Genomic DNA, 26,809 nt, shown 5'->3' with positions numbered 1-26,809 from the left:
AAGCTACGTAGGCATTTCCCCATATCCTTGTGGGCCTGGCTTCCCTCTAAACCTGGGTATGAAAACACCTCCTGCTCCTCTGTTCATGAACACTTATTTGCCCTTACCTCCAGAATGCCCTGCCCCATTCATTCCCTTCTCCAACATAATTTAATCTAGTAAAGGGCAGGGATTCTTTTTGGTCTTTAGAGCTAGTACTCAGAGTCGGTACTTAATAAATACTTGGTGCATTTGCAGACTGAATACTAAAATGCTGGGTATGCTGCCACCACACTAAACTGCTTCTACATCAAAAGGGTCCAAAAAATGTCTACTGGGAGAATTCTCCCATTAGAATGTGGCTCAGCTTTTATAAAAGAAGCCAATAGATTCCCTTTACAGAAATTTAATTTATAGTTGATTTTGCCGGAATGGAACTATTCCTCAGAACAAATAACGGTGCTGCTGAGAAGAAGGTGAAAAATATTATTTATAATGCTCAATATTAACCATAATCATGGGTTTAGAGCTGAAGGAGACCTCAGAGAGGAGCTAGCCTAACCCACTCATTTTATAGATGAGGAAATGAAATCCCAAGAAGTGAAGTGACTTGCTTGATGTCACACAGGATAAAAAGGCTACCATTTGAACTCAGATCCTTACTTCAAAGGAGGCAGCTAGATGGTTCAGCAGATAGAGTATTGGATCTAGAGTTAGGAAGAGCTGAGTTCAAATCCTGCCTCAGACACTTCCTGTGTTACCCTAGGCAAGTCACTTATCCTCTTTGTCTTAATCCACCGGAAAAGGAAATGATAAAACACACCGGTATCTTTACCAAGAAAACCCCATGGACAGCGTGGTCATGAAGAATCAGACACAACCGAGCAACTAATAAATGAAGAGCCTCACTCCAATCCAAGGCTTTTTTTCACTGGACCAGACTCAAGAGCATCTGACCAAAGCAATTAGAAAGTTCTATCAGTTAGAGTAAAAAAATAAACTAAAATGGCTACAACGAGAAAAGCGGACACAGACTGAACAGGGAGTTGTTATTTCACCGATGCTGCAGGGTATGGAAACACCCTCTGACAATGCAGGCTGACCTCTTGTCTGTAACCTACAGTCTTAAAAGAGTTGTCTGGGGAACTCAGAGGTGGAGTTACCTGCCCAGGGTCACACAGCCAGCACATGTCAGGGATGAGACTCGAACCCACGTGTCCTGTCTCTGAGGCCAGCTCTCTATCCACTGGATCACCCTGCCTCTCTCTAGCCATAATGCCACCATGGCTGTGATAAGAGGCCAGATAACACAAAGTGACATGGAGAGGTATAACTAAGACAAGCTTCAAAGGAATGATTCCCACCAAAAATACTCACTTTGTGTAACAGGGCCGCAGCATTTTTTCTGATTAAGGCCGTGGAGTTTTCTTTCATGCCAACAACAATGCTTTTTGTATTGATTAACAGTCTCTCTTCATACAACTGTAAGAAAAGATTCAGAGTTACTACTGTGGTGGGAAGAGATCAATCTTAAATGTTAAGGTCATATGACTGGGTGTATTCTTAGAACTCCTTCCTCTGAAGATGCAAGAAGAAAAGCACACAATAAGATTCCAGCACTGTAAGTCATTCAGAGTAAGAATGAAAGCTATCTGTCAGCATTTAGTATGCCCCTGCTGCTTCTAAGGGATCCTCTTTTATGCTTTGAAATAATGTCTCTTACACACAGCAGGCACTTAAAACTGCTTGATGACCGATTACTCCAAGAGAAGTAGCTGACTCTGCAGAGTGCTATGAAAGGAGAGCTATTATTAACTAGAAGCTATTATTTCCACCCCTTCAGGATAACACCTCCCATTTCACAGACCTCACTCCAGGTGTTACCCAAAGCTGTCACCTGATTAATTAGCAAGGATTCATGGAGCACTGTATATATACTTCATTTGACCCTTGCAACAACCCCATAGAGTAGGTGCTGTCAATATCCCCATTTTACAAATAAGGAAGCTGAAGCTCATAGAGATTAAATGACTTTCCAGGGTCACACAGCTAGTATCAGAGGCAAGATTGGAACCCAGGGCTTCCAGACTCAGTCCAATGTTCTATCTACTATTCCAGAAGGAATGAATCTCGAATCTCCTTTAGGACAAGGTCATTTTTATATTTGAATTAATCCTTAATGCCTAAAAGGAGTTAAGCACACAGTAGGCACTTAATAAATGCTTATCTAAAGGCATAGGCTATCTACTGGTAAAGCCACCTGATAAACAAAATCCCCAGCCAAGGTCTCTGAATGTTTAAATTAAGCCATCACCTAGGGAAACTATAATAGGAATTTAGGTCACATTGCCAGCTAAGAGATAGAAAAAACTTGGAATTCTCTCATCACATGGCCCAGACTAATTAAAAAATGTGTTCAGATTCCTTATTTCAATAGCTCTTATTTTTGTACTTTTGTGGGGACCAGGCCTATGAGTTCAAGAATGTAGGGAGCTCTTAGTGAGGAACTTCTCTTACCAATGCATATAAGGAAAGGCATCTTTCCTGCCACTGATGGTTTAAGAGTGTTTCAGGGTTACTGAGAATTTAAGTGACTTGACCAAGGTCACTCAGCCAGGATGTGGCAGAAACTAGATTTGAACCCATGTCTTCTTGACTCCAAGGCCCACTCTCTGTTCATGACCATTATCTACACTTCTCCATGTTTAAGCCCCTTACCTTCTCACTCAATGACATATCCATGCAGTTTGACATTCCATGCTGAAGGCAGGTGCCAAAGGAACCTACTACAAATTTCAGAGCCAGCTCCCATTGGCTTGATTCCTGCAGGCTCTGAAGCAGAGCAGAGATAGGGTTGATGATCGGTAAAAGAAGATTCTCTTCTGGGAAATGACAAACAGTTTTGTGTGTTAAAAACGTTCCCCTTTTTCCACATGTGCGCGCCCCCCCCCCCCCCCCACACACACACACAGAGAAAAGGAAATGCAGATCAGGTTGTTAGCAGCAATTTAAAAATATGTTTACTCATTATTTCATTATTTCAACAACTCTGTCAACCTTCTAGAACTCACTGCATTGGCCAGAGACTGATCTTGAGAGTGACGAACCTCTTCAAACTTAAGTAAGCTGGCTCTTAGTGGGGACTCAGAAAGAGCACCATTGAACCTCAGCTGGCAAAGTGTTCACAGACTCCTTGTCCCTCTATACCACTATATGACACCAGTGCTGGACTTTGGTGGCAAGCTCCTTCATTGTGACAGGGCTGGATCTAAGAGTTCATTGGTGCACTGAACTCTGGATGAGGAGACTCCCCACCAGTGCAGACATCACCCACTCTGCAACTTAAAGAGTCTTATAGAATCACTTTAGAGTTCACATTAACATTTCTTTGGGGGGGGGGGGAACAGTAACATCTGCATTCAAGGTCCCTTATATCACACTGACAATACTGATGATTATGTATAAAAGGAAACTCTGAACTACACCACCATGAAATGTGGCATAATGAAAGACTTTCATACTTTATTACAGAATTGCTCTATGACTATTATTTCAGTTGACCAACTGTTACTCGCCAGAGATCTCTTTCCTTTCAAATGACATTAAAATTTGTAACCCGTCTGCCTAGACACATTTTATCTTTACTTGTAGATACAATCAAGAATGGCTTGCCACTAAAAGAGGGAATCATAACAAAGCATTTTCTTCAGTACTTTATGTACAAGCACAGCCACAACTTCTATTGCTGCACTGGGAGCAAATACATTAAACGGTTATTTTTCATTTCCCTTTAATTTGTTCTACTAATATTAAAATGACTTTTCAAATTGGAAAAAAAAATTTGTAACCTGATACATAACATTTTTTATGTATTTGAATAATATAAGACTCCTGGAAAAAAAATAAACAGAGCCGGTCAAAGATTGTAGTGAAGCAAGTGAATCTCCCACTTAGAATTTAAGATTTCATTTAAATTTACAAAAATAAAAAATATTAACCAAAGTTATAAATTTGTGATTTTCAGATACCTTTATTAAATGAGCAATATGGCAAACTGGCTGACTCCAAAGGATATTTTTTGTTTCCTACAAAAAAAAAGAACATTAATTTGAGTAATTATTGGGGGGGATGGGGGGGAGGATCTACAAAAATATTTAATGTGGATTATTTAGATTGCTACATTACAGAGCAACACTTCATGGGGTTTTTAAGTGAAATTAAGATAAGTGTAAAAAATCATGATATATGGCCTCACTTGACACTGGCTGTGTGAGCCTGGGCCCTAGGCAAATCACTTAACCCTCACTACCCTGCCAAAAAACAAAAAAAAAATCATGATATATGTGAAAGTTACCAGATGCGTGTATAAGAGATGAAATCAACTCATAGATAACTGGCAGCACCAGCTGTGATTCAAGAACGATTCCATCCTCACTGAAGAAGTCATTGTAAATCCACTCTTCATAGGGATCTCTATCAGCTCCAAAGGAAGTCTACACACCAAATGATCAGGGAGAAAAAATCAAAAGACACAAATAAAATGGGCTACAGACAGTCTCCCGCTGCCCTCAGAGGAACCAATATTGGTCAACCAATGCCAAAAACTTGGCTTTTGTGGGAGGTACGGTAGACGTTGCCAAGTCTTGATGTGAATGGTCTCTAGGGCCGAATGTGATGACTTTACGATCTGCAGTGGGATGTAAACTCTCCTTCTAAACTAGAGGAGAGGAGCTGGCTTTCGTGAAGCCTAAGAGTGAAGATGAAAGCCTGCGCAAGCAAGCTGGGAAAAAGCGAGGAGAACGGCTGTTTTTGAAGTTATTTCTTGAAAGGAGAAGAGAAGGCCCAGAAGGGAGGGAGGCCGGAGAGCAGTGTGGGGCATGTATGAGAGTGGATTGTTATGGTTAGGCCCATGGATTCAAATTCACCTCTGAGGTTTTACTATCTCAGACCCTGGGTTACTGATTTCAGCGCCCCAGGCCTCAGTTTCCTCATTTGTAAAATGTGGAGGCTGCACAGTCTATTTGTAGAATTCAGTGAAGTGAAATGATTATCACTGACATTGATGGGAAATCTGATATTAGAACTCTCATATTAAAAATACATTAGGGGGGCAGCTAGGTGGAGAGCACCAGCCCTGGATTCAGGAGGACCTGACTTCAAATCCAGCCTCAGACACTTAACACTTACTAGCTGTGTGACCCTGGGCAAGTCACTTAACCCCAATTGCCTCACTAAAAAAAAAAAAAACCCACAAAAAAACCAACATTAGGGGGCAGCTAGATGGCACAGTAGATAAAGCACTGGCCTTGGATCCAGGAGGACCTAAGTTCAAATCCAGATTCAGACACTTGATACTAGCTGTGTGACCCTGGGCAAGTCACTTAACCCTCATTGCCCCGCCAAAAAAAAACAACAAAAAACATTAGAGGAGGGCAGCTAGGTGGTTCAGTGGATAAAGCACCGGGCCTGGATTCAGGAGGACCTGAGTTCAAATCTGGCCTCAGACACTTGACACTTACTAGCTGTGTGACCCTAGGCAAGTCACTTAACCCTCACTGCCCCGTAAAAATAAATAAACATTAAAACAAAAGCCATGCTTTGGTTCCTCTTGATTGTCAGGAGGCAATGTTCACTCTGCTCAAAAACAAGGAAATTCATAAACAGGGAGAAGGACAAGCAGTAAAATTTTCAAATGAACTTCTTCAGCACAAATTGCTTTATGAGCCGGAGTGCCTTGGTCAAACATGTTTACTGGATGTCACACCTTGAAGTATCTAGGTGGGACAATAGATAAAGCTCTAGGGCTTAAGTCAGGAAGACCTGGGCTCAAATCTGGCCCTCACACTCTCATTAACTGTATGACCTGAAGTAAGTCACTTACCTTCTGTCTGCCTCAGTTTCCCCAACTGTAAAATAGGGCTGATGATGCACAGGTGTGGTGGGGATGAAATGAGATATTTGTAAAGTGCCTGGCATGTAGTAGGCAATTAATAAACTTCTGCTTGTTTCCTTCCTACATGCTAACTGGGGCATGGAAGAAAGTCAGGATAAATAATCATTGTAGACAGTTCAGCCAAAATACCCAGATCCCAGGCAAGATTCCAAGAAAGAAGGAACAGCTGTGCCTCTGAAGTGACGGGGACACACAGCTGCTGCTCATTTCCTTGCTTTATTGTGCCTTATTTCTATAATAATAGAATTATTCTTCTATTCAAGAATTTCAGGAAACAGCCTCAGGTTGCAGATCAGTCCTATTGGAGAGGATGGAAAGAGCCCAACTGTGGCAGAAGATCAGCACCTGAAGGGGAGCTCTGTGTGGGGGGCATGGGCATTCAGGAAGAGTCAGGAGAGAAGGACTGAGCAGACAAGAGGATCTGTTCTGAGGTAAGAAAGGAGACGGGAGGGCCGGGGCCATTGCGGTGCTGTTGGGCTACTGCAGGCCCAGTGGGCCCAGCTGTGCGCGGGCCCCTTGCTCTAAGGGAGTCTGGGCCCCCGTGCTGGGCACCCTGCAATGCACAGCATAGACGCCCATATGGACTGTGCTCTCCAACCTCTTATTGTCATCAGGCAGCTCAGGAGCTCTCTCCAGTACACGCTGGGGAAGAGAGCACGAGGGGGGCACAGGGTGCGGTGGAACATGGGAGACGTGACAATGTGACAACTTCCAAACACTGGGACACAAAGCAAAGTCAAGGAGTCAAATGGGCAATAACCAGGGCGGTTGTGATGGGGCTTTATCAAAGGCCGGAATATACAGAGCCTGGGACACAAACACTGGTCAGCAGCCAGCTGGACCCTACGAGCATGACAAACTCCACAGTGGGCAGGACCATGGCTGCCTCTACATTTGGGTCATCGCTGGGATGAGAGGTGACATCAGTATGTAATCCAACCTAGACTGTAAATATGAATAAAATGAGCATTTCAATGGATAAGCAGTCCAACTGGCAATCTTACCTTACTTATAACGTTTGCCTTCAAAAACACCTAGTACTTACTAGCCGTGTGACCCTGGGCAAGTCACTTAACTCTCAATGCCCCGCAAAAAACCCCACAAAAATACCCCATAGTAAAGCATCTATCTTTTTCTTCAGGGCAGCAGCCTTTCAGAAGTTGGAAGGGATATCACAGCCCGTCTATTCCAGCCCCAGTGGGATGAAGAAGAGGCAGCAAGTGGGCACCAGGACAGAGTAGCCACATCCCCTGATAGCTGCCAAGAAGATTCTCCTTTACACTGAAGCCAAACTTGCCTCTTAGCAACTCCCACCCCCTACTCCTGGTCAAGCAGAGTCTTCTCTTCTACAAGAAAGTCCTCCAAACACTTAGAAAGCATCATGGGAGGGGGGGGGCTAGGTGGCACAGTGGATAAAGCACCGGCCCTGGATTCAGGAGTTCCTGAGTTCAAATCCGGCCTCAGACACTTAACACTTACTAGCTGTGTGACTCTGGGCAAGTCACTTAACCCCATTGCCCCATAAAAAAAAAAAAAAAGAGTCTTCTTAGGGGCAGCTAGATGGTGCAGTGGTAAAGCACCGGCCCTGGATTCAGGAGTACCTGAGTTCAGATCCAGCCTCAGACACTTAACACTTACTAGCTATGTGACCCTGGGCAAGTCACTTAACCCCAATTGCCTCACTAAAAAAAAAAAAGGAAAAAAAAAAAGAAAGCATCATGGGGGCAGCTTGGTGGCACAGTGGATAAAGCACCAGCCCTGGATTCAGGAGGACCTGAGTTCAAATCTGATCTCAGACTCTTGCCACTTACTAGCTGTGTGACCCTGCGCAAGTCACTTAACCCTCATTGCCCCACCAAAAAAAGAGAGAAAGAGAGAGAGAGAGCAAGAGCGCATCATATCTTCTTTGGGGCTCTCCTTTTTCAGGTTGACCAAACACCCTCAGTTGTTCCACCGATCCTCACAGCATGATCTCCAAGCCCTTGCCCATTCCAGCAAGCCTCTAGCTTATCCACAGACTTCTTAAAGTGGCCCTGAGAACGGGACACAAGGCTCCAGACGAGGTCTCACCTCGCTAGTACTACACCCTATGCCTCTCTTTAATGTCTGCCTCTGCTTTCTGGGTTTTCAGATCACTGCCCACTCACAGAATGCTCACAACCCACTAAGATCCCGAGATGAACTGCTGGCTAGCCATACCTCCAGCATCTTGTAGTTGCTGGTTTATGGAGCTCAAAGTATAAGAGATTATGCGTGCTACTTTGGATTTTCCTCTAATTAGACATGCCCAAATATTCAGGCCTGTCAGGCCCTGGGATCCATCTGAACTCTCCCTCTCAGGTTGGCATCACCTGCAAATATGATAACTATGCCCTTTGTGCCTTTATCTGAACCATTGGTAAAAATACTAAATAACAAAGGGCCAAGTCCAGATACCTGAGGCATGGGAGACTTGATGAGATGACATTGGCCCTATAATGTTGTTTACCTATTCAACCCATTGTGAATCCAGTTAATCCTTTTATGGTCCAGTCCACCTCTACCTCTACCTCTACAGGTCTCTGTTTGTCTCTGTCTCTCTCACAAATAAAAGCAAGAGACTATGGCAAATGCTTTGCTAAAATCTAGGTAAACTGCAAGGACTGCATTCCCTTAATCTACCTGTTTAGCAATGTTAATAAAGATGAAGTTAGCTAGCCATGATTCATTGGTGATGAAGCTGGTTCTCTGAGATAACTTGTTCTTTATCTAGATGCTAGCTTCTTAAATTGTGGGTCACAATCAGGTATGGGATTTTGTAACTGAATGTAGGGGGTCATGAAAAATTTGGCAACAGTAAAAGGTTATGTCTACCTATTTTGTATACCCATATACCTGGGGTCGTATAAAAATTTCTTGGGCAAAAAGGGACCAAGAGTGAAAAAAGTTTAAAAAATCCTTGATTACAGGTTCATATCCAGGAGTTCATAAACTCAAAGGGAAAAAAGAATGACATCTTTGTCTTCATAAGGCTGTACCTAAAATTTGGCATTTCCTTTGATTATTGAAAACCATGATCCTGGCCAGGGGACCCAAGTGCCTCTGGATTGGTGGGAGATGTTGGGGAGCAGGATCAGAACACAGGAAAGGTTAAGAATCCTGCTCTGGCTATACAGAAACCATCCACTGAATAATACCTTCTAGGACCTTGCCAGCAGTAAAGTTAAATTCAATAACCTACAGTTTGCTGATCCTATTCTCTCTTTAATTTAAAAAAAAAAAATCACAGGGGCAGCTAGGTGGCGCAGTGGGTAGAGCACTGGCCCTAGAGTCAGGAGTAGCTGAGTTCAAATCCAGCTTCAGACACTTAACACTCACTAGCTGTGTGACCCTGGGCAAGTCACTTAACCCCAATTGCCTCACTAAAAAAAAAAAAAGAAAGAAAAAAAATCAGGAGATTTGTTCTATCACCCACACAGAGGTTCAGGATGATGTGGGTCTGAACATACCTACTCTGAGGACTTTGGAAAAACCCAGATCCTTTCACAGGGAGAGAAGCAGAATGGAAACAAGGGAAGGTGGGGAAGGTGGCCCATTCTCTCAAGGAAACCTGCTTCCCCTCGATCTGGGATCTGTCTCCCTCCTTCTACTCCTCCGTTAGCCTACACCTCTCCGCCAGCCCAGCAGAACTGGCGTAAACAATCCTGCAAATCGCTTAAAAACAGAACACAGTAGGTTAAAAGGTAGATTTAAAAGTTTCTTAAACAAGAAGAAATTCAAATAGATAATACCTTTGTTAAAGTCCCACAGTCCTCCATCTGGCACTGTCTGTAAATCTCCATGGCAGTTAAAGCGTATTTACACATTTCTAGAGCATCTAATAAAAAATCTGAGAGAATTGAAAAGATGTATCGTCAGTCTAAATATAAGAATCTTTTTACCTAAAACAGTCACTCAGACATTTCCATTTAAAGTTTTCAAAGTGAAAAGTGGAACAGAAAAAGTTATTTAATTCTGCCTTCCTATGAAACACAGTACTCCCCCACCCCACCCACACAGATTCTGGTTTGAAAATGAAATGTTATGGGGCGGCCAGGTGGTGCAGTGGATAAAGCACCAGCCCTGGATTCAGGAGGACCTGAGTTCAAATCCAGATTCAGACACTTGACACTTACTAGCTGTGTGACCCTGGGCAAGTCACTTAACCCTCATTGCCCACCCCACCCCATCCCTGCCCAAAAAGAAATGTTGTGTCTCTCCCTTCCTTCACTGCAGAGGTGGGGGACTATGGGTGTGGAACACTGCATATACTGTCAGATCCAATTGTTTTTTGGCTAATTTTGTGGAACTGTTATTACTTCCCTTTCTCTTTCTTTTTTATTTTATCTTATGAGATGGCTCTCTGGTGCGGTGAAGGTAAAGACATGTATATGCAAATAAAGATGAGGTAAAAATAAAGGATATCAACATTTAAAAAAATTAATTGGTTAGAAGGTTAAAAACTTAGAAAATCAGGAACGGGGGCAAAAAAATTTCTCAATTCTACAAAGCTGAACCTGGATAGATACACAGATATAGAGATAGATGGATATAGAGATAGATTACATAGATAGATAGATGGACGGACGGATGGACGGACGGACGGATGGATGGATGGATGGATGGATGGATGGATGGATGGATGGATGGATGGATGGACGGACGGATGGATGGACGGATGGATGATAGAGCGAGCAAACATTTACAAAGAGATCACTACTATATCCCAGACACAGTGTTAAGCACTGAAGATACAATTATAGGAAAAGAGCAAGTCTCCACTCCTGGGGAGCTCACATTCTATTCAAATGGGAGAAGACAGCACATATATGGCAGCCAGAAAGGTGGGAGGGCAGAGACCTGGGCAAAGATAAGGAGGCTAAGTAGAGAGGGAGATGCCCATCAGGAAGACCACCATCTCCTGTCCTCTATAGTCAACAATGAAAGCATCTACATTTGAGTATCAAGCAAGAGTTTGTAAGACAGAACAACAGCATTTAAACCCCACTCTGTAAAACAGGGTCAATGCATACTCGGTTTAATTTGCTCAAAGGTTCAAGGTACTCAAAATTTCCTTGGTAAATGGTGCCACATGAACCACCTGATGTTACTGGGTTCCAGTCTCACCTGGGCTACAAATGGTGGCTGCCTGGCATGCCAGCTGATGGATCTCCAAAGGAAGATTGAATCCCTCAGGCAGGGTCACTGGAGCATCAGCCCCCAACATCTGACAGAGCTTTTGACACGTCAAAAGCAGCACTCTTCCTGTGTTGGGACTGCGGTGATACTGAAACAAATCCCTTTGGGAAACAAGGGAAGGTCCGGTTAGAAGACTGGTTCAAGTACCTGCTATCAGTGTCTTCGCTTGTATTAACGGAACACTATCGAGATTAACAATTAAGAAATGCTGGTAAAAGGCTTTTTATACTTGGACATGTTATAAATAGCGCCGTTCCTTTTTCGTCGCTTGCTTTGGTAGAAGATGAAGTGATAAACTGCGGAATGAGTCAAGGCCGAGGACCTGTTATGCCTGTGTTACACATAAGTGTTATATAAGAAAGTCTGGCTCCTGATTTCTAGAGGAGCAGATCCATCCAAGCCAGAATTTGAAATTAGGGGGAACTAAGTTAACTCCTGTCTCAGATACTTTCTAGTTGTGTGATCCTGGACAAGTCATGTAACCCTCTGAGCCTCAGTATCCACACCTGACTCCAGGTGTAGGACTCTATCTACTAGGCCATTTAGCCACCTCCTAGGCAAGTAGGGTTAAGTGACTTGCCTAGGGTCATATAGCTACTAAGTGTCTGAGGCTGAAATCGAACTCAGGTCTTTCTGACTCCAAGCCTGTCGTTCTATCTACTGAGCTCCAATCTGCCCCAAGTCAGTCAAACTAACATACTGGCTTAAATATGTAAAATAGGCCATCATAAGAACAACCACCCACTATAAATGACTAAAATGCTTTTACAGAAAAGAGCCTATCCATGTTATGGGAACAATGGCAGAAACGGATGCCATTTCCAGGCCATTGCGCAGAGCTGGGACAGGAAGCATCCCTGCAGTCACCTGCAGAGCTGCAGGGCTTCCTCAACTCTCCCTGAACGTAGGGCCTTCAATACAACTTCAGCCTCCACGTTTTGCTCTGACACCAGCAAACACAGAGTCTGTCTGTACAAACTTGATCGAAGGGATGCATTCTTTGGATGAGTGGGGGTCTCTTCTGGGGTCTTCAATTTTTGCTTGGGCTGGGAATCTTCCTGAGTGTCAAAGGGTTCTTCGTGAAGTCCAGCTACCAGTGAATGATCCCTGTATCCTTCAAACGGAAGGAAGAGCTGAAAATCCTCCTGTGGCAAGATAAAACAAGACAGGATCCCCAAGTATTAATAATCCTCCCCCTTTTATTCATTCACTTTTCAGACCCTTCTAATGTGAATCCCACTTGTCACTGGGATGTGAGTTCCATCCAAGTAGGATAGTGTCATCTTTGTCCATCAGGCATCAAGCGTGTGTGAAGCTCCTACTATGTGCCAGGCACTGAGCTAAGCTTGGCCACACAAAGGCAAAGAACAAATGGATTCCCACTCACATTCTAACAAGGCAGGCCCCAGACATTTATAAGTATACCAAGAATGAGTAAAAACAGTAAACACAAACCAACAAAAAGCAGGCAAAATACCTGAGGGGATCAGAAAGGGCTTCATCAAGAAGGTGGTACCTACACTGCATCATTCAGAAAGACAGGGATTCAGGGCTGGAGATAGGGATAGAAGGGAGAGGAGGTAGTGCGCACCATACCTTGAGGAGAAAGATGGGGGATGGAGTGTGGTACAAAGTCAATCTGGTTTTCCCCATAGAGAAGGGGAAGGGGAAAATGGACAAGGAAGATTGAAAGACAGAATTCGAGGAGTTTAAACACTTAGCAAGGGGTAGTGCGATGGTGCAGTGGATAGACCAACACCCCTTGAGTCAAGAAGACCTGAGTTCAAATCTGGCCTCAGATGCTTACCAGCTGTGTGACCCTGGGCAAGTCACTTAACCCTGAATGCCTGCAAAAATAGAAAAACTCAATACATTTTATTCTAGAAGTATTTAAATGTACACCAACCAATTCTCTTGCCTGTAAAGGCTGAAGCAGGGAGAGCGACCTTACTGTGACCCACTGAAAGCTGGTTCCCCAAGGGGAGTGAGAAAAACTCCCCTTGGAATCAGGAAGATCTGGGCTCATATCCCACTTGGACACTCATTCACTGTGTGCCCCTTGGCCAAGCCTCTTAAACTCAGTTCTGGTATATATTTTGTGTAGCTTTGATGATTTTTAACATCATCAAAGTGATTTTCCCATTTAAAGTTCTTGAACATATCTTATAAATATTTCTTAAAGTTAAAAGAAAATAAATACCGCTGAGAATTAAGGTTAGGCCTCAGTTTGATCCTGTAGTTAATGGAAAAATACAACACAATTAACTAAAACTTTTTTGACAATTGTCTTTTCAGGAATGCTTGCTTTCCAAAAGTAATCTCCTTGGATTAGTTTCTCTCTCTACCTTTGTCTCTTTTTCGCTCTGTGTGTCTCTCCCTCCCTCTTTCTGTCTTTCTTTCTCTGCTCCCTACTGTCTCTCCCTCTCCCTCTCCACACCTCAAGAAGGAACATAACGGTATTTCTCCAGGCCTTGAATGCCTGAATCTGAAAACAGGAAACCTGTGAAAGTTAACAATCTGGTCCCCAAGTGCTTTACAAAATGCCTTGTCAGCCAAGCCCCCGAGCCCACCTGCTTACAAAGCATTTCCACATTAATATAAGTCAAAGTCTTCAAAGCCAGATTTTAAGACATGGAATCTATTCAAAGTCAACAAATTTTTAAAACTGAATTTCAAAGTAAAAATAGATTGGCTAGAAATAGACTAAGCCGACATCCTTAAAGATACATAAAATGGTATATAATAGGAATGGTTGCTTGGCACCTCTCGTTACTATCATTTCCCTCTTCAGAGTAAAGGAGCTGAATGAATCAATAAAAAAGCACTTACTAAGTATTTAATTACCATGGGCCAATCAAGGGGGAGGGAAACTGAGGAGCTCACAATTTGACAGGAGCAGAAAATATACACAGGAGCATTCAACAGGATTCCTCATAGGAAGATCTTGTTGTTGTTTGTCCTTCAATATCAAAGAGGACCATGACATGGAGCTGATGTCATGACTTGCACTGAACTAGATTTAAGTGAGGGAGGGCTGTGCAAGGTCATCGGCCTCACTTTCTCCTCTAGAGCCATCTTGGTCCAATGGCAAGATATATATCAGGATGACTGGAGATGGCCCTTGATGTTTGAGGCAATCTGGGTTAAGTGACTTGCCCAGGGTCATACAGTTAGTAACTGTCAAGTGTCTGAGACCAGATTTGAACTCAGGTCCTTCTGACTCCAGAGCTAGTGTTCTATCCACTGAGACATCTAGCTGCCCCATAGACGGATCTAGTACCTCTCCCTAAGAATAGCAATCTCTGTTAGGACCCCACAACTCACCTGTAAGCTCCTAATGGTTTTAAATATTTTTAAGTTTTCTTCACATTCATTCATCTTCAGAGGGTTTTCTGTAATTAAATTGAAGAAAAAAATAGCAGCAACAAATCATTACAAGAGCCTTGAGATGAGCACCTTGACAGATTCTAAAGAGAACAGAAAGGATGGCTAAAAATGTAATTGACTTTGTTTCCCCTTTCTATCATTTTTTTTTTAGTGAGGTAATTGGGATTAAGTGACTTGCCCAGGGTTACACAGCTAGTAAGTGTTAAGTGTCTGAGGCCGGATTTGAACCCAGGTACTCCTGACTCCAGGGCCGGTGCTCTATCCACTACGCCACCTAGCTGCCCCTCTATCACCTTTAACAGATTTTCACAGGCAATGGGGCTAAGTGGATGAAGTAGAATTCAAAGCATTTAATTATCCAGGATGATTAGAGACAAAGGAAAGCGTGGAGGATTAGAAGTTAGGTAGGGGGCAGCTAGGTGGCACAGTGGATAAAGCACTGGCCCTGGATTCAGGAGGACCTGAATTCAAATCTGACCTCAGAGACTTGACACTTACTAACTGTGTGACTCTGGGCAAGTCACTTAATCCCCATTGCCCACAAAAAAAAAAGAAAAAGAAGCTAGGGAACAGAAAATCCCAAACTCACTTGCTCTTAGAGCAAGGTGACTTTCCTACTAACCTGGCTTAGGTTAGCAATACAATGAGTTTTCATTTTCCTGGCTACACACAGATGAGGGAGAAGGCAGGCAGCTCTGGAGTAGGCTAGATAGCAAGTAAAGACAGCCTGGGATCAAAAGCTAGATGCCTTTTATATTGAAACGGGAATTTCTGGCTCAGGAATCTTGCTGCCACTGGGCTACGGCAAACTCTGCCCTGCTTCCTTCTTGAGCTTTCTGACAGTGTTTGCTCAAAGCAAACAGGTGGTCCATGTTGCTCAAGTCCGCAAAACCAAGCTTGGGACGCACACTTCAAGCTGCAGCTTGGATCACTTGATTCCCTCACCTTCCTGATGAGAACCCTTCTCTTCTCCCTTCTGACACATGCGCCCTTATTGTCCCCTCTTGCTTTCTGTAGAATTCCATAGTACCCAAGCTGCTTGGGTATTTACATTCTATGTAAGAGTGCTGATGATACTATTCTAGGCTCCTACCTTTTTCCCCATACAGATGAGTCTGAGTTCTGAGTGTAAATAAAACCTACAGAGAACTATCATGGTGTCGTTGATTAGGTAACCAATGGACCCTCTGGATAATACTTATCACAATATGAAGGCACACAGGCAGGACCTGTGAACTCTTGCCAGGAACACAGATCAAACCCATCTACAACATAATAGAAAACTCCTAAGGGGGGGGGGGGGGGCGTGCAGCTAGGTAGTGCCATGGGGGACAGCCTAGGTGACGCAGTGGATAAAGCACCGGCCCTGGATTCAGGAGGACCTGAGTACAAATCCAACTTCAGACACTTGACACTTACTAGCTGTGTGACCCTGGGCAAGTCACTTAACCCTCAGTGCCCCACAAAAACAAACAAACAAAACAAAACAAAAAGAAGAAGCTGCCTGAGTCAAGATACCTTTATGAAGCACCTACTGTGTGCCAGGCACTGTGGTGAGACTGGGGCTGCCAAGAAAGGCAACAACAGTCCCTGCTCCCAAGGAGCTTAAGTCTAATGGGGGAGAGAAGATGTAAACAAACTATGTGCAAAGAAGAGACAGTCGGGCTAACTTAGAGGGGATCAATGGAGGGAAGGCATTCAGAGTCACGGGGACCAGAAAGTGAGACTAGCTGAGACTCGAAGGAAGCCAGAAGGAAATGAGGCAAGAGAAGGTGGAAGAAAGCCAGCGTCACTAGACTGGTGACTATGCGGAAGTTAAAAAAAGGGGTAAGAAGACTGGAAAAGGAAGCCGTGGCCAGACCAGGAAGGGCTTTACAAACCACCCAGAGCCAGGAGTGCCTGAAGCAGACTGAATGGGGCTAGGGATGTAGGGATGTGACATTTTAGAAAGATCAATCTGACAACTGAGAGATGGATGAGCTGGAGTGGGGGGAGACTTGAGGCAGGCAGACCCACCAGCTGCTACTGCAGTAATCCGGACACCGGGTGATAAGCGCCTGTACCAGAATTGTGGCAGCACCAGGGGAGAGGCTTAGACGAGAGATGAATTGCCAAGACTGGGACATCAAGTAACTTGCCCAGGGTCCACCACACAGCTAGTAAGGACCAGAGGCAGGATTTGAACCCAGGTTCTCCTGATTTCAGTAATGTTCTCATAAGCATCATCACAAAAGCTGACTGCAGGGATATGCATTCCTAGACTGTCAGGAGAACAGTGGGGAGGGCTAGCCGGCACATGAATAAATAGGGACATCACAGGGGAAAAAGAACTGGAACAAGTTAGGAGACTTGGGGTAGGGTATCAGTTCTCAGCTAACTTGCTTGGTGACCTTGGGTAAATAACTGTTCCTATCTGAACCTTAGTTTCTTTGAAGGCTGACTAAGGTAGTTCCTGAGTCTGTCATAGCTATGACATTTCATGATTCCATAAACCAGCAAAGTTGAAAACTGGTTGACCATGAAGCCGTAGCCAGCATTAAGATTTATCTTGAACCTTCTGGTGGTGAAGTAGTGGAATCAAGTGCAGACAACTCTTTGTACAAGTTCAGCAGTAAAAGACAAGGAAGACAGAGGGCCTTGATGAAGGATGAACTTGAAAGGGTGGAGGAGTTCATGGAGGCTTTCAGGCAGAAGGGTTATTAACCAGGGTGTTCTCAGGATGTAGATGAAAAGGAAAAGGGGTGGAGAGGAAGATGGGAGTCAGGAGATGTAGGAGAATATCCGGAAAGGTGGTAGATGACAATGCTAAGAATTACAGATAGAAGAGATGCCAGAGACTTCGACAAAAGGTGATTGAGCAATGGTGGCCAAAGCAGGGGCCTGGAAGTGGCAGATGGAACAAGGAGAGGCCAGCTCAAACAAGGATGCTGTGAGATGCTGTGAGTCAGCATTAAAGGAGTCCAGTTAGAGGAGTGGAATGTTCAAGGTAATGCTGGGAGATGAAAAGAGCATGAGCTCAGGGATGATGATACATGTGGTACCCATGGAAGAGGAAGGCCAAGGGGCACAGTGGAAGCAAAGGAGAACAGGACCTCATGGGGGCGAGCAAACAAAAGACAGTCTTAGTACACAGGGATGTAAGTATGGGGAGGGAACAGCAAGGGGAGATTTGTAGGTAGGCTGGTGTATCTGGATGATGGCTAAGTAGGAAGTTATAGGTAAGCAGAGAAGGTATTTAGCCTCAGGGGATGGGGAGCACTGAGGAGGCACAGAAGGTAAATGCAGAAGCTGGTAGCATTAAAGAGCCACAAGCTTCCTTTAAAGAATTAAGTCACTATGCTACACCAAGAAAAAAGAATCACAGTGAAAAACTTGCCTTTCTGAATGTCACATAGAGCTTTTATAATGTTTACAGTTGTTCTTGCTATGGATATCCTCTGCATCTTGTCCTGAAATGAAAGTGACCCAATGAAATTTTTTCCCACCTTGGGTTAATTTTTAAAAAATAAACATTTTTATTTAAAGTTTTGAGTTCCAAATTCTATCCGTCCTTCCCTCCCTCCCCTCCTCCCTCCCCATGGCATTATGCATTCAGATATAGGTTATACATGTACAATTATGTAAAACATTTCCATGTTAGTCATTTTTTGTGGGGGAAGAGGGTGAGGCAGTTGGGGTTAAGTGACTTGCCCAAGGTCACACAGCTAGTAAGTGTTACGTGTCTGAGGCCAGACCTGAACTCAGGTCCTCCTGACTCCAGGGCTGGTGCTCTATCTACTGCACCACCTACCTGCCCCCACCACCTAGCTGCCCTATGTTAGTCATTTTGTAAAAAAAGACTCGAATAAAAGAAAAAAATGAAATAAAGTGGAAAAATAGGATGTTTCAGTCTGTGTTCAATCAATCAGTTCTTTCTCTGGAGGTGGATAGTATGCTTCATCATTAGTCCTTTGGGATTGTCTTGGATAATTGTATTGCTGAGAATAGTTAAGTCATTCACAGTTCTTCATCAAATAATATTGCTCTCACTGTGTACAACATTCTCCTGGTTCTGCTCTCTTCACTACACATCAGTTCATACAAGTCTTTCAGGCTTTTCTGAAATCATCCTGCTTGTCATCTCTTATAGCACAATAATATTCCATCACCATCATGTACCACAGCTTATTTAGCCACTCCCCAACTGATGGACATTCCTTTGATTTCCAATTCTTAGCCATCACAAAAAGAGCTGCTATAAATATTTTTGTACAAATAGGTCTTATTCTCTTTTTGGGGATATAAACCTAGCAGTGGTATTGCTGGTTCGAAGGATATGCACAGTTTTATAGCCCTTTGGGCATAGTTCCAGAATGGTTGGATCAGTTCACAACTCCAACAGTGGATTAGCATCCCAGTTTTCCTAAATACCCTCCAACATCCAACATTTTCCTTTTTAGTTATATTTGCCACTCTGATAGGCATGAGGTGGTACCTCAGAGTTGTTTTAATTTGCATTTCTCTGATTAATAGTGATCTAGAGCATATTTTCATATGATTATAGATGGCTTTGATTTCTTTGTCTGAAAACTGCCTATTCGTATACTTTGACCATTTGCCAATTAGCCCTTCAGGTTTTCTTATCCTTGGGATTCTGCTCAACCCCAAATAACATGGAAATGAGCAGATATCCAATGGCATAGACATTTGCCTAGAAATTCTGGCATTAATCCACCTATGAAATTAAAAAGGTAGAACATGGTGAGTCACTAAATCTATGTGACACAGTCCCCAGGATCCACCAGCACGGCCCAATTCCCCTTCACAAGCGGCTTCACCAAATGTAAATAGTACCTCTTGGGAGTTATCTGGCTCCTCCTGGAGTGCTAGGCGTGCCCACATAATTACTCTTTCTGCAGTTTTCTCAGCTTCTGCAGGAGGCAGGGATTTCAAGAGGTATAGGCATTCTTCTCCCTATGAACATTACATGAAACAGTCAAAAATGGATGTCATTTACAACGGAAATCATTTGTCCCCCACCTTCCCCCACTCCTTGCCTTTTGTTTTCCATTTGCTTAATGATGAAAAGGCGGGTTTTTAAAAGAAACAGATTAACAGGCCAAAAGAAGTGCTAAACCATCTTACAGGCAGCAAATGCTACCAACAGAATTGGAGCCCACCTCCACATGCTGAAACAAAACTTAATTTCTTGTGTGTTTCTGTTTTAAGAATCACCAAAAAATAAGTGACTAACATGCAGAGTATAAAAGCAAGACCTGTCATACAATTGGATCTATGGGTACAAAGAAAAGACATCAGAGATGACTCCTTTGGGGCTTTTGGGCTACTAGAAATAAAGAGCATGAAGGTACTTGTAAAGGCCATGACCATAAGAAGCATGCTCCCCTTCACCCCCAAATCATGGCCCACAATCTGATGGTGTAACTCACTAGCTTCCTGAGGCTACATACCTGTTCTCTGCTCATCAGGTCAATGATCTTTAAGCTGTAGACTTCATCTTTAGACAACAGATATGCTTGGGCTACCTTTAATGCATCCTCGAGAGAGGTTGGGCCATTTTGTTTAAGGATGTATCTGATCACCCTCTGAAACATAGCACAAAACAATCTTATGTTTTTGGGGGAAATTATTATGTGAGGATAAAGAAATATGACTAAGGGAACCCAAAACACCTCAGGAGCTTATATTTTCCTAAAAGGGGTCCCATAGGAACAACAAATAACTTTTCAGATTGGAAAAACTTGACCTCTATTTTCTTATTGAATTCTCAGAACAACTCTGTAGGTGCTATTTATTACCAGCCTGATTTCACAGATGAGACTCTTGAGAGAGGAAAATTGACTTGCTCAGGGTGACAGCTTTTGAGTGTTGGAAAAGGGATCAAGTGCCAGGGTTTCCAGATTCTAGGTATGCCGCATCATAGAAACATAAATGAAAACTGTGTAGCGGCAACAGATATTATATGAAAATACTTGATGGACAGAATTTTCCTTTAATTTTAGGCCCTTTCAGCCTCTTCTGCTGTGGTTCTAACGTAAGTAAAGAGTCGGAAAATTTTTTACCTAAAAAAAAAATTACGAAAAAGTAATTTTGCATCTATTTTAAAAAATAAGAATCACAGATCACAAATTATTGAAAGAATCTTAAAAGGAACCTTAGAGACTAGTTAAGGTTACTCATTCTTTTTTTGTGTGTTATTCAGTCATTTCAGTCATTCATCTCTTAGTGACCCCATTTGGGGTTTTCTTGACAAAGATAATGGAATGGTTTGCCATTTCCTTCTCCAGCTCACTTTACAGGTGAGGAAACTGAGGCAAACAGGGTGAAATGACTTGCCCAGGGTCACAGAGCTAGTATATGTTGGGGCAAAATTTGAACTGTGAGAAAATAATGGGGTTTTGGGACTTCCAGGGCCCCACCCCTGCTGAGAGAGCCTGACTTGACCTTTCCTAAGGTCAGCCCAGAGTCAGGAAGTTACCTCACACTCAAAACCACACCTACCTTGAAAGATCCTGCCAGAGGATCTGAACTCTTGACCTCAGCACATTCTACTCATGGACCGCCCTCAAATCCAGTGAATCAATGGATTTGGGTGATGCTGGCCAATTAGCTTGGAGTACAGTGTAGGGACTGCCTCTCTTCTGGACCCACAGGGAGCTTCTACTCTCACAGGGACAGGAATGCTCTTTTTTGGCCTGAGCCTCATAGGTGAGGGCACCTCTTTTTCTCTTCTCTCTCCCACAGATCCTAGCTAGGCTTTCCTGTCTTTCAGAGGCATGTGTTCTCTCGTAAAAAATATTTAACTATAACTAATCTGTAAACTGCTGGCTGGCTATCTGACTGCTTTTAATTTAATATGGGAAGACCCAATTGGGTCTCCTTTTCAATTTAAGCAAATACCAGGGTTTACTGAGGTGAATAAACTTAAAGAGAAGGATAACAAAGAATGACCTGACTGAGTTTGAACTTTCTCTGTAGCTTCCCCTCTCCTTTCACTGCTCCACTCCGTAGTGTCCTCCTTTACACTTCCTCCTACTGCACCCACTTTCACTACCGACTGACCTCTTTTCCTACATCTTCACTACATCCTTTCACTCTTTCACTCTTCCTCCACTGTCAGCAACCCCCCACTAACTCTCAGTCCTCAGTCCTCTGCAATGGTCAGCGGCATGGGCCTCCCCTTTCTCAGTCTCCCAGTCTCCTTTTTCACTCTCTGACCTACTCCCACCTCTGCTCTTTTACTGTCCACCCCCCAGGCTATATAACTCTTCTTTGTTCTCCTGAAACTCAGGCTGACCTTGCCCACACAGGCCAAGCTAATTTGTTGGCACCCCCAGGGCAGGCAGAGCCCCTTGTTGGAAGCTAGGGGCTAGGAGGAAGAAGCTCTGGCCTGTGTGAGGCCTCCCCTGCACATCCCCCCTGAGTAGGCACTGGCCTGGGCGTGGCACTCAAGGTTTGTCTGGGGCAGTTTCAGGAGAACAGTTGTGCTGGGGGAGGGGCAGCTGTTTGGGGCACCCAAGGCTAATTTTAGTGTTTACACTCTCTTTATTAATATCTAATATACTTTAATAAATGATTAATGCCCCAAACTGGTACAGTATCCTCTAATTTCTAAGTAACAAATATATTAGAAACCCCAGCTAATTTTCCCCACACTTGGGACAGGAATAGGGCGACCACACGTTTAGTTTTACCCATCACAGAACTCAGGTCTTCCTGACCCCAGGCCTGACACTCTATGCTCTGTGCTCATTTTACAGATGAGGAAACTAAGGCACAGCTGTGTCCAAGGTTAATGCAGAGGTCAAGACAGAACCTGGATTAGGATTCCCATAGTCTAACCTTGAAACTAATGCATTACCAAGTGACTCCTTTAAAGAAGGAAAAATCTCATTACATTTTCCATTATGTTGCTAAGAACAGAAGGTGAAAGGGGTGAAGGGAGAGGGAGCCCTTTGGCTTCCTTACCATTATCTCCTTGTTTAAAAGATTTGCATCTCTTATTCCATAACCTCGTAGAAGTTTCTTCATCTCCATTAAGTTGTAACTTTCCTGTAACAATTTGACTCTAAAAAACAAATGTCCTAGTATTGTGAACAGTCTATCTTCTTGTGTAATACAATAACAGTAATTATCACAATAGTTAGTATTTATATAGCACCTACTATGCTCCAGGTGCGCTGTGCATGGCACTTTAAAAATGTGATCTCAATGGATCCTCACAATGGCTCCCTCAGACAGATCAGAGATCTCATTCAGTCAATTAGCAAGAGTTTGCTGTGCCAGACTCTATGGAGTGATGAAGGAATCCCCCCAACTACAGAGCTCGCACACCCAATTCTGGCCCTCCCTGTGGGACAGCTGCCCACATTCCCCCAAAGATCTGGCACAGGGAGTTCCCCCCCTCACTTGCTGGGGACTTTCCTCAGTTTCTCCCAACATTAGTGTTAATGTTGTTTAGTCATTCTGACTCTGACCCCATTAGGAGTTTTCTTGACAAAGACACGGGAAGGGCTGGCCATTTCCTTTTGCAGCTCATTGCATAGATGAGGAAACTGAGTCAAATAGGGTGAAGTGACTTCCTCAGCTAGTAAGTGTGGCCAGATTTGAACTGAGGTGTTCCTGACTATGGGCCTGGTGCTCTATCCACTGTGCCACCCAGCTGCCCACAGTAAATGTTTTAGCTAAATCGATTCTTACTTGGGATGGTCCATTTCCAAGTGCTTCTTCACCAGCTGTTCTACAGCTGTGCTCCAGGGCACCACAGCCCCATACATGATCTGCAGCACGGCGTCAAAGATGAGCTACGAGAACAGGCAGGCTGACATTATGGCAGATTTGCACAGTGCTGTGTGGGGCCTTCTGGCCTCAACTTTACCCACCACTCACTCCTGTCCTGCTGTCTTATTCCAGTTTTCTAAACAAGGCCACTCATATCACTTCAAGTGACCTTGCAGGCACATGGTCACCCTGGATTGATTTTGCTGTATTTTATTTGGACAAAGACACTGGCTTCATTTTTTAGAAGAAATTGCTATTTTTGAGATACACGTTTTCCAACACACTCATTTGCTCTGTTAAAAGCCCGGGAAATTCAGGGTTTCCTATGATCTACCCCTAATCTACCTCTCTAGAATTTATCTTCTGTTTTTTAAAATTTCCTCTACAAACCTGGTATTTCAGGCACCTGGTTTGCTTGCAGTTGCCCAAACCCATCTTGTGTCTTCCCCCATCCACACCTTGGCTCATGCTGGTACCTGGCATGCCCTCTCCACTGACGTTGGCTATCAGCATCTGACTCATCCATGAAAGTCCAGTTAGAATGCTGCCTTCTCCCTAAAGCTTCCCGAGACACTGGGCAGAAGCAAGCTCCTCCTCAGAAATTCTCTAGCAGCTATTATTCAGAAGGTGTATATCTCATATTGCCTTTTACTGTAATCATGTATGGACATTCTTCATCCCTTACATTAGACTGCAAGATTCCTGACAGCAGGGACCATCTTCTGTCTATCCTCAGACATCCCATAGCATCTCACACATCTTGCTCAGGAGGTGTTTGTAGCATGACTAACCAAACTCTTTTAGAAAAAGCTGGATGAAATACATCCCAGCTCCCATGTAGCAGCTACTTACATCCACATCAGACAGACAGCCTATGATCGCCATGGCTTTGGACTCCCAGGAAGTTTCAAAGAGTGAAGCAGATTTACAACTATATCTCTCCAACATATCCTAAAAATAAAAAACAAATTAGGGGAGAATATCAACTGGCTGAATAGAAAAAAACCCATAGTTCTCTTTTTTTTCATAAATAAAAGTATCTTATTATTTTCCAGTTACTTATAAGGATAGGGTTTTTTTTTACCCTTTAAAGTATTTTATTATTTTCCAGTTACATATAAGGATAGTTTTCAACATTTGTTTTCATAAGATTTTTAGTTCCAAATTTTTCTCACAACCTCCCTTCCCTCCCTCTTCCCCAAGATGGAAAGCAGACTCATATAGGTTGTATATGTACAATCACATTAAACATATTTCTACATTAGTCATCTTGTGAAAGAAGAATCAGAGCACAAGGAAAAAAAGAAGGGAAAAAAACAATCCAAAAGTAGAAACAGTATGTTTCAATCTGCAATCATAATTCACAGTTCTTTTTTCTGGATGTTGAGAAGTTTCTATCATGAGTTCTTTGAAACTGTTTTAGATTGTTGCACTACTTAGAAGAGCCAAGTCTATCACCATTGTTCATCATGCTGTTACTAGGTACAATGTGCTCCTAGTTCTGTTCCTCTCAGTCAACATCAGTTCATGTAAATCCTTCCAGGTTTCTCTGAACTCCTCCTGCTCATCGTTTCTTACATAGTATTCCATTACATTCCTATGCTACAACTTGTTCAGCCATTCCCCAGTTGATGGGAATTCCCTCAATTTCTGATTCTTTAGCACCACAATGGGAGCTGCTATAAATATTTTTGAACATGTGGGTCCTTTTCCCTTTTTTATGATCTCTTTGGGATACAGACCTAGCTAGCAGTGGTACCACTGGGTCAAAGGGTATGAACAGTCCCACAGTCCTTTGGGCATAGTTCCAAATTGCTCTCCAGAATGGTTGGATCAGTTCACAGTTCCACCAACAATGCATTAGTGTTCCCATTTTTCCACAGCTTCTCCAACATTCATTATTTTCCTTTTTTTGTCATATTAGCCAATCTGATAGCTGTCAGATGGTACCTCAGAGTTGTTTTAATTTGTATTTCTCTAATCAATAGTGATTTAGAGCATTTTTTCATATGGCGACAGCTTTGATTTCTTCATCAGAAAACTGCCGTTCATATCATTTGACCATTTCTTAATTGAGGAATGACTTACATTCTTATAAATTTGATTTAGTTCCCTATATATTTTAGAAATGTGGCCTTTATCAGAAATACTGGCTGCAAAAATTGTTTCCCAGATTTTTGCCTCCCTTCTAATTTTGGCTGCATTGCTTCTGTTTGTACAAAACCTTTTTAATTTAATGTAATCAAAGTCTTCCATCTTGCATTTCATAATATTCTCTATCTCTTGTTTGGACATAAATTGTTTTTCTCTCCATAGATCTGAGAGGTAAACTAGTCCTTCCTCTCCTAATTCACCTATGGTATCGCCCTTTATGTCTAAATCATGTACCCATCTTGACCTTATTTTAGTATACTGTGTAAGATGTTGGTCTATGCCTAGTTTCTGCCATACTATCTTCCAATTTTCCCAGCAGTTTTTGTCAAATACTGAGTTTCTATCCCAGAAGCTGGACTCTTTGCATTTATCAAACAGTAGATTACCACAGTCATTTACTACTATGTCTCCTGTGCCTAACCTATTCCATTGATCTGGCATTCTATTTCTTAGTCAGTACCAAATAGGTAGTTTTTGTTTTGGGTTTTTTTTTTGGGGGGGGGGGGCAGGAAACAGGGCAATGAGGGTTAAGTGAATTGCCCAGGGTCACACAGCTAGTAAGTGTTAAATGTCTGAGGCTGGATTTGAACTCAGGTTCTCCTGAATCCAGGGCCAGTGCTTTATCCACTGTGCCACCTGGCTCCCCCCAGTACCAAATAGTTTTGATGACTGCCGCTTTATAGTATAGCTTCAAATTTGATATGTCTAGCCTACCTTCCTGTGCATTTTTTTCATTAATTCCGTTGATAATCTTGACTTTTAGTTCTTCCAGATTAATTTTGTTATTATTTTTTCTAATTCTATAAAATAATTTTTAGGTAGTCTTATTGGTATGGCACTGAATAAGTAAATTAATTTAGGTAGAATTGTCATTTTTATTATATTAGCTAGGCCTATCCATGAGTGAGTGATATTTTTCCAATTATATAGATCTGATTTTATTTGTGTGAAGTGTTTTGTAATTGTGTTCATAGAGGTCCTGGGTGTGTCTTGGCAGGTAGATTCCCAAGTATTTTATATTGTCTACAGTTACTTTAAATGGAATTTCTCTTTCTATCTCTTGTTGCTGAGTTTTGTTGGGCATGTATAGAAATGCTGATGATTTATGTGGGTTTATTTTAAATCTTGCAACTTTGCTAAAGTTTTTAATTGTTTCAAGTAGTTTTTTAGTTGATTCTTTAGGATTCTCTAAGCATACCATCATATCACCCATCTGCAAAGAGTGAAAGTTTTGTTTCTTCCTTGCCTATTCTAATTCCTTTAGTTCCTTTTTCTTCTCTTATTGCTAAAGCTAACATTTCTAGTACAATATTAAATAATAGAGGTGATAATGGACAT

At 42.8% G+C, this 26,809-nt stretch overlaps 1 protein-coding gene across 1 annotated transcript in view; it reads right to left on the bottom strand.

Moving 5' to 3' along the window:
* KNTC1 (kinetochore associated 1) overlaps positions 1–26,809 on the bottom strand; it is a 98,774-nt gene that overhangs the window by 37,489 nt on the left and 34,476 nt on the right. The window contains exons 27-40 of the mRNA XM_043975126.1: positions 24,170–24,268; positions 23,237–23,340; positions 22,505–22,604; positions 19,987–20,121; positions 19,370–19,489; positions 17,913–17,985; positions 14,474–14,541; positions 12,017–12,294; positions 11,078–11,250; positions 9,703–9,800; positions 4,334–4,472; positions 4,008–4,064; positions 2,698–2,861; positions 1,357–1,461 (exon numbers count right to left, since the gene is read on the bottom strand). Of these exons, the coding sequence (XP_043831061.1) occupies positions 1,357–1,461; positions 2,698–2,861; positions 4,008–4,064; positions 4,334–4,472; positions 9,703–9,800; positions 11,078–11,250; positions 12,017–12,294; positions 14,474–14,541; positions 17,913–17,985; positions 19,370–19,489; positions 19,987–20,121; positions 22,505–22,604; positions 23,237–23,340; positions 24,170–24,268 (1,713 nt within the window). The remainder of the gene's footprint in view (positions 1–1,356; positions 1,462–2,697; positions 2,862–4,007; positions 4,065–4,333; positions 4,473–9,702; positions 9,801–11,077; positions 11,251–12,016; positions 12,295–14,473; positions 14,542–17,912; positions 17,986–19,369; positions 19,490–19,986; positions 20,122–22,504; positions 22,605–23,236; positions 23,341–24,169; positions 24,269–26,809) is intronic.

This window comes from Dromiciops gliroides, chromosome 1, assembly GCF_019393635.1.
Source record: "Dromiciops gliroides isolate mDroGli1 chromosome 1, mDroGli1.pri, whole genome shotgun sequence".
Taxonomy (NCBI): domain Eukaryota; kingdom Metazoa; phylum Chordata; class Mammalia; order Microbiotheria; family Microbiotheriidae; genus Dromiciops; species Dromiciops gliroides.
This window is presented reverse-complemented; position numbering and strand designations above follow the sequence as displayed.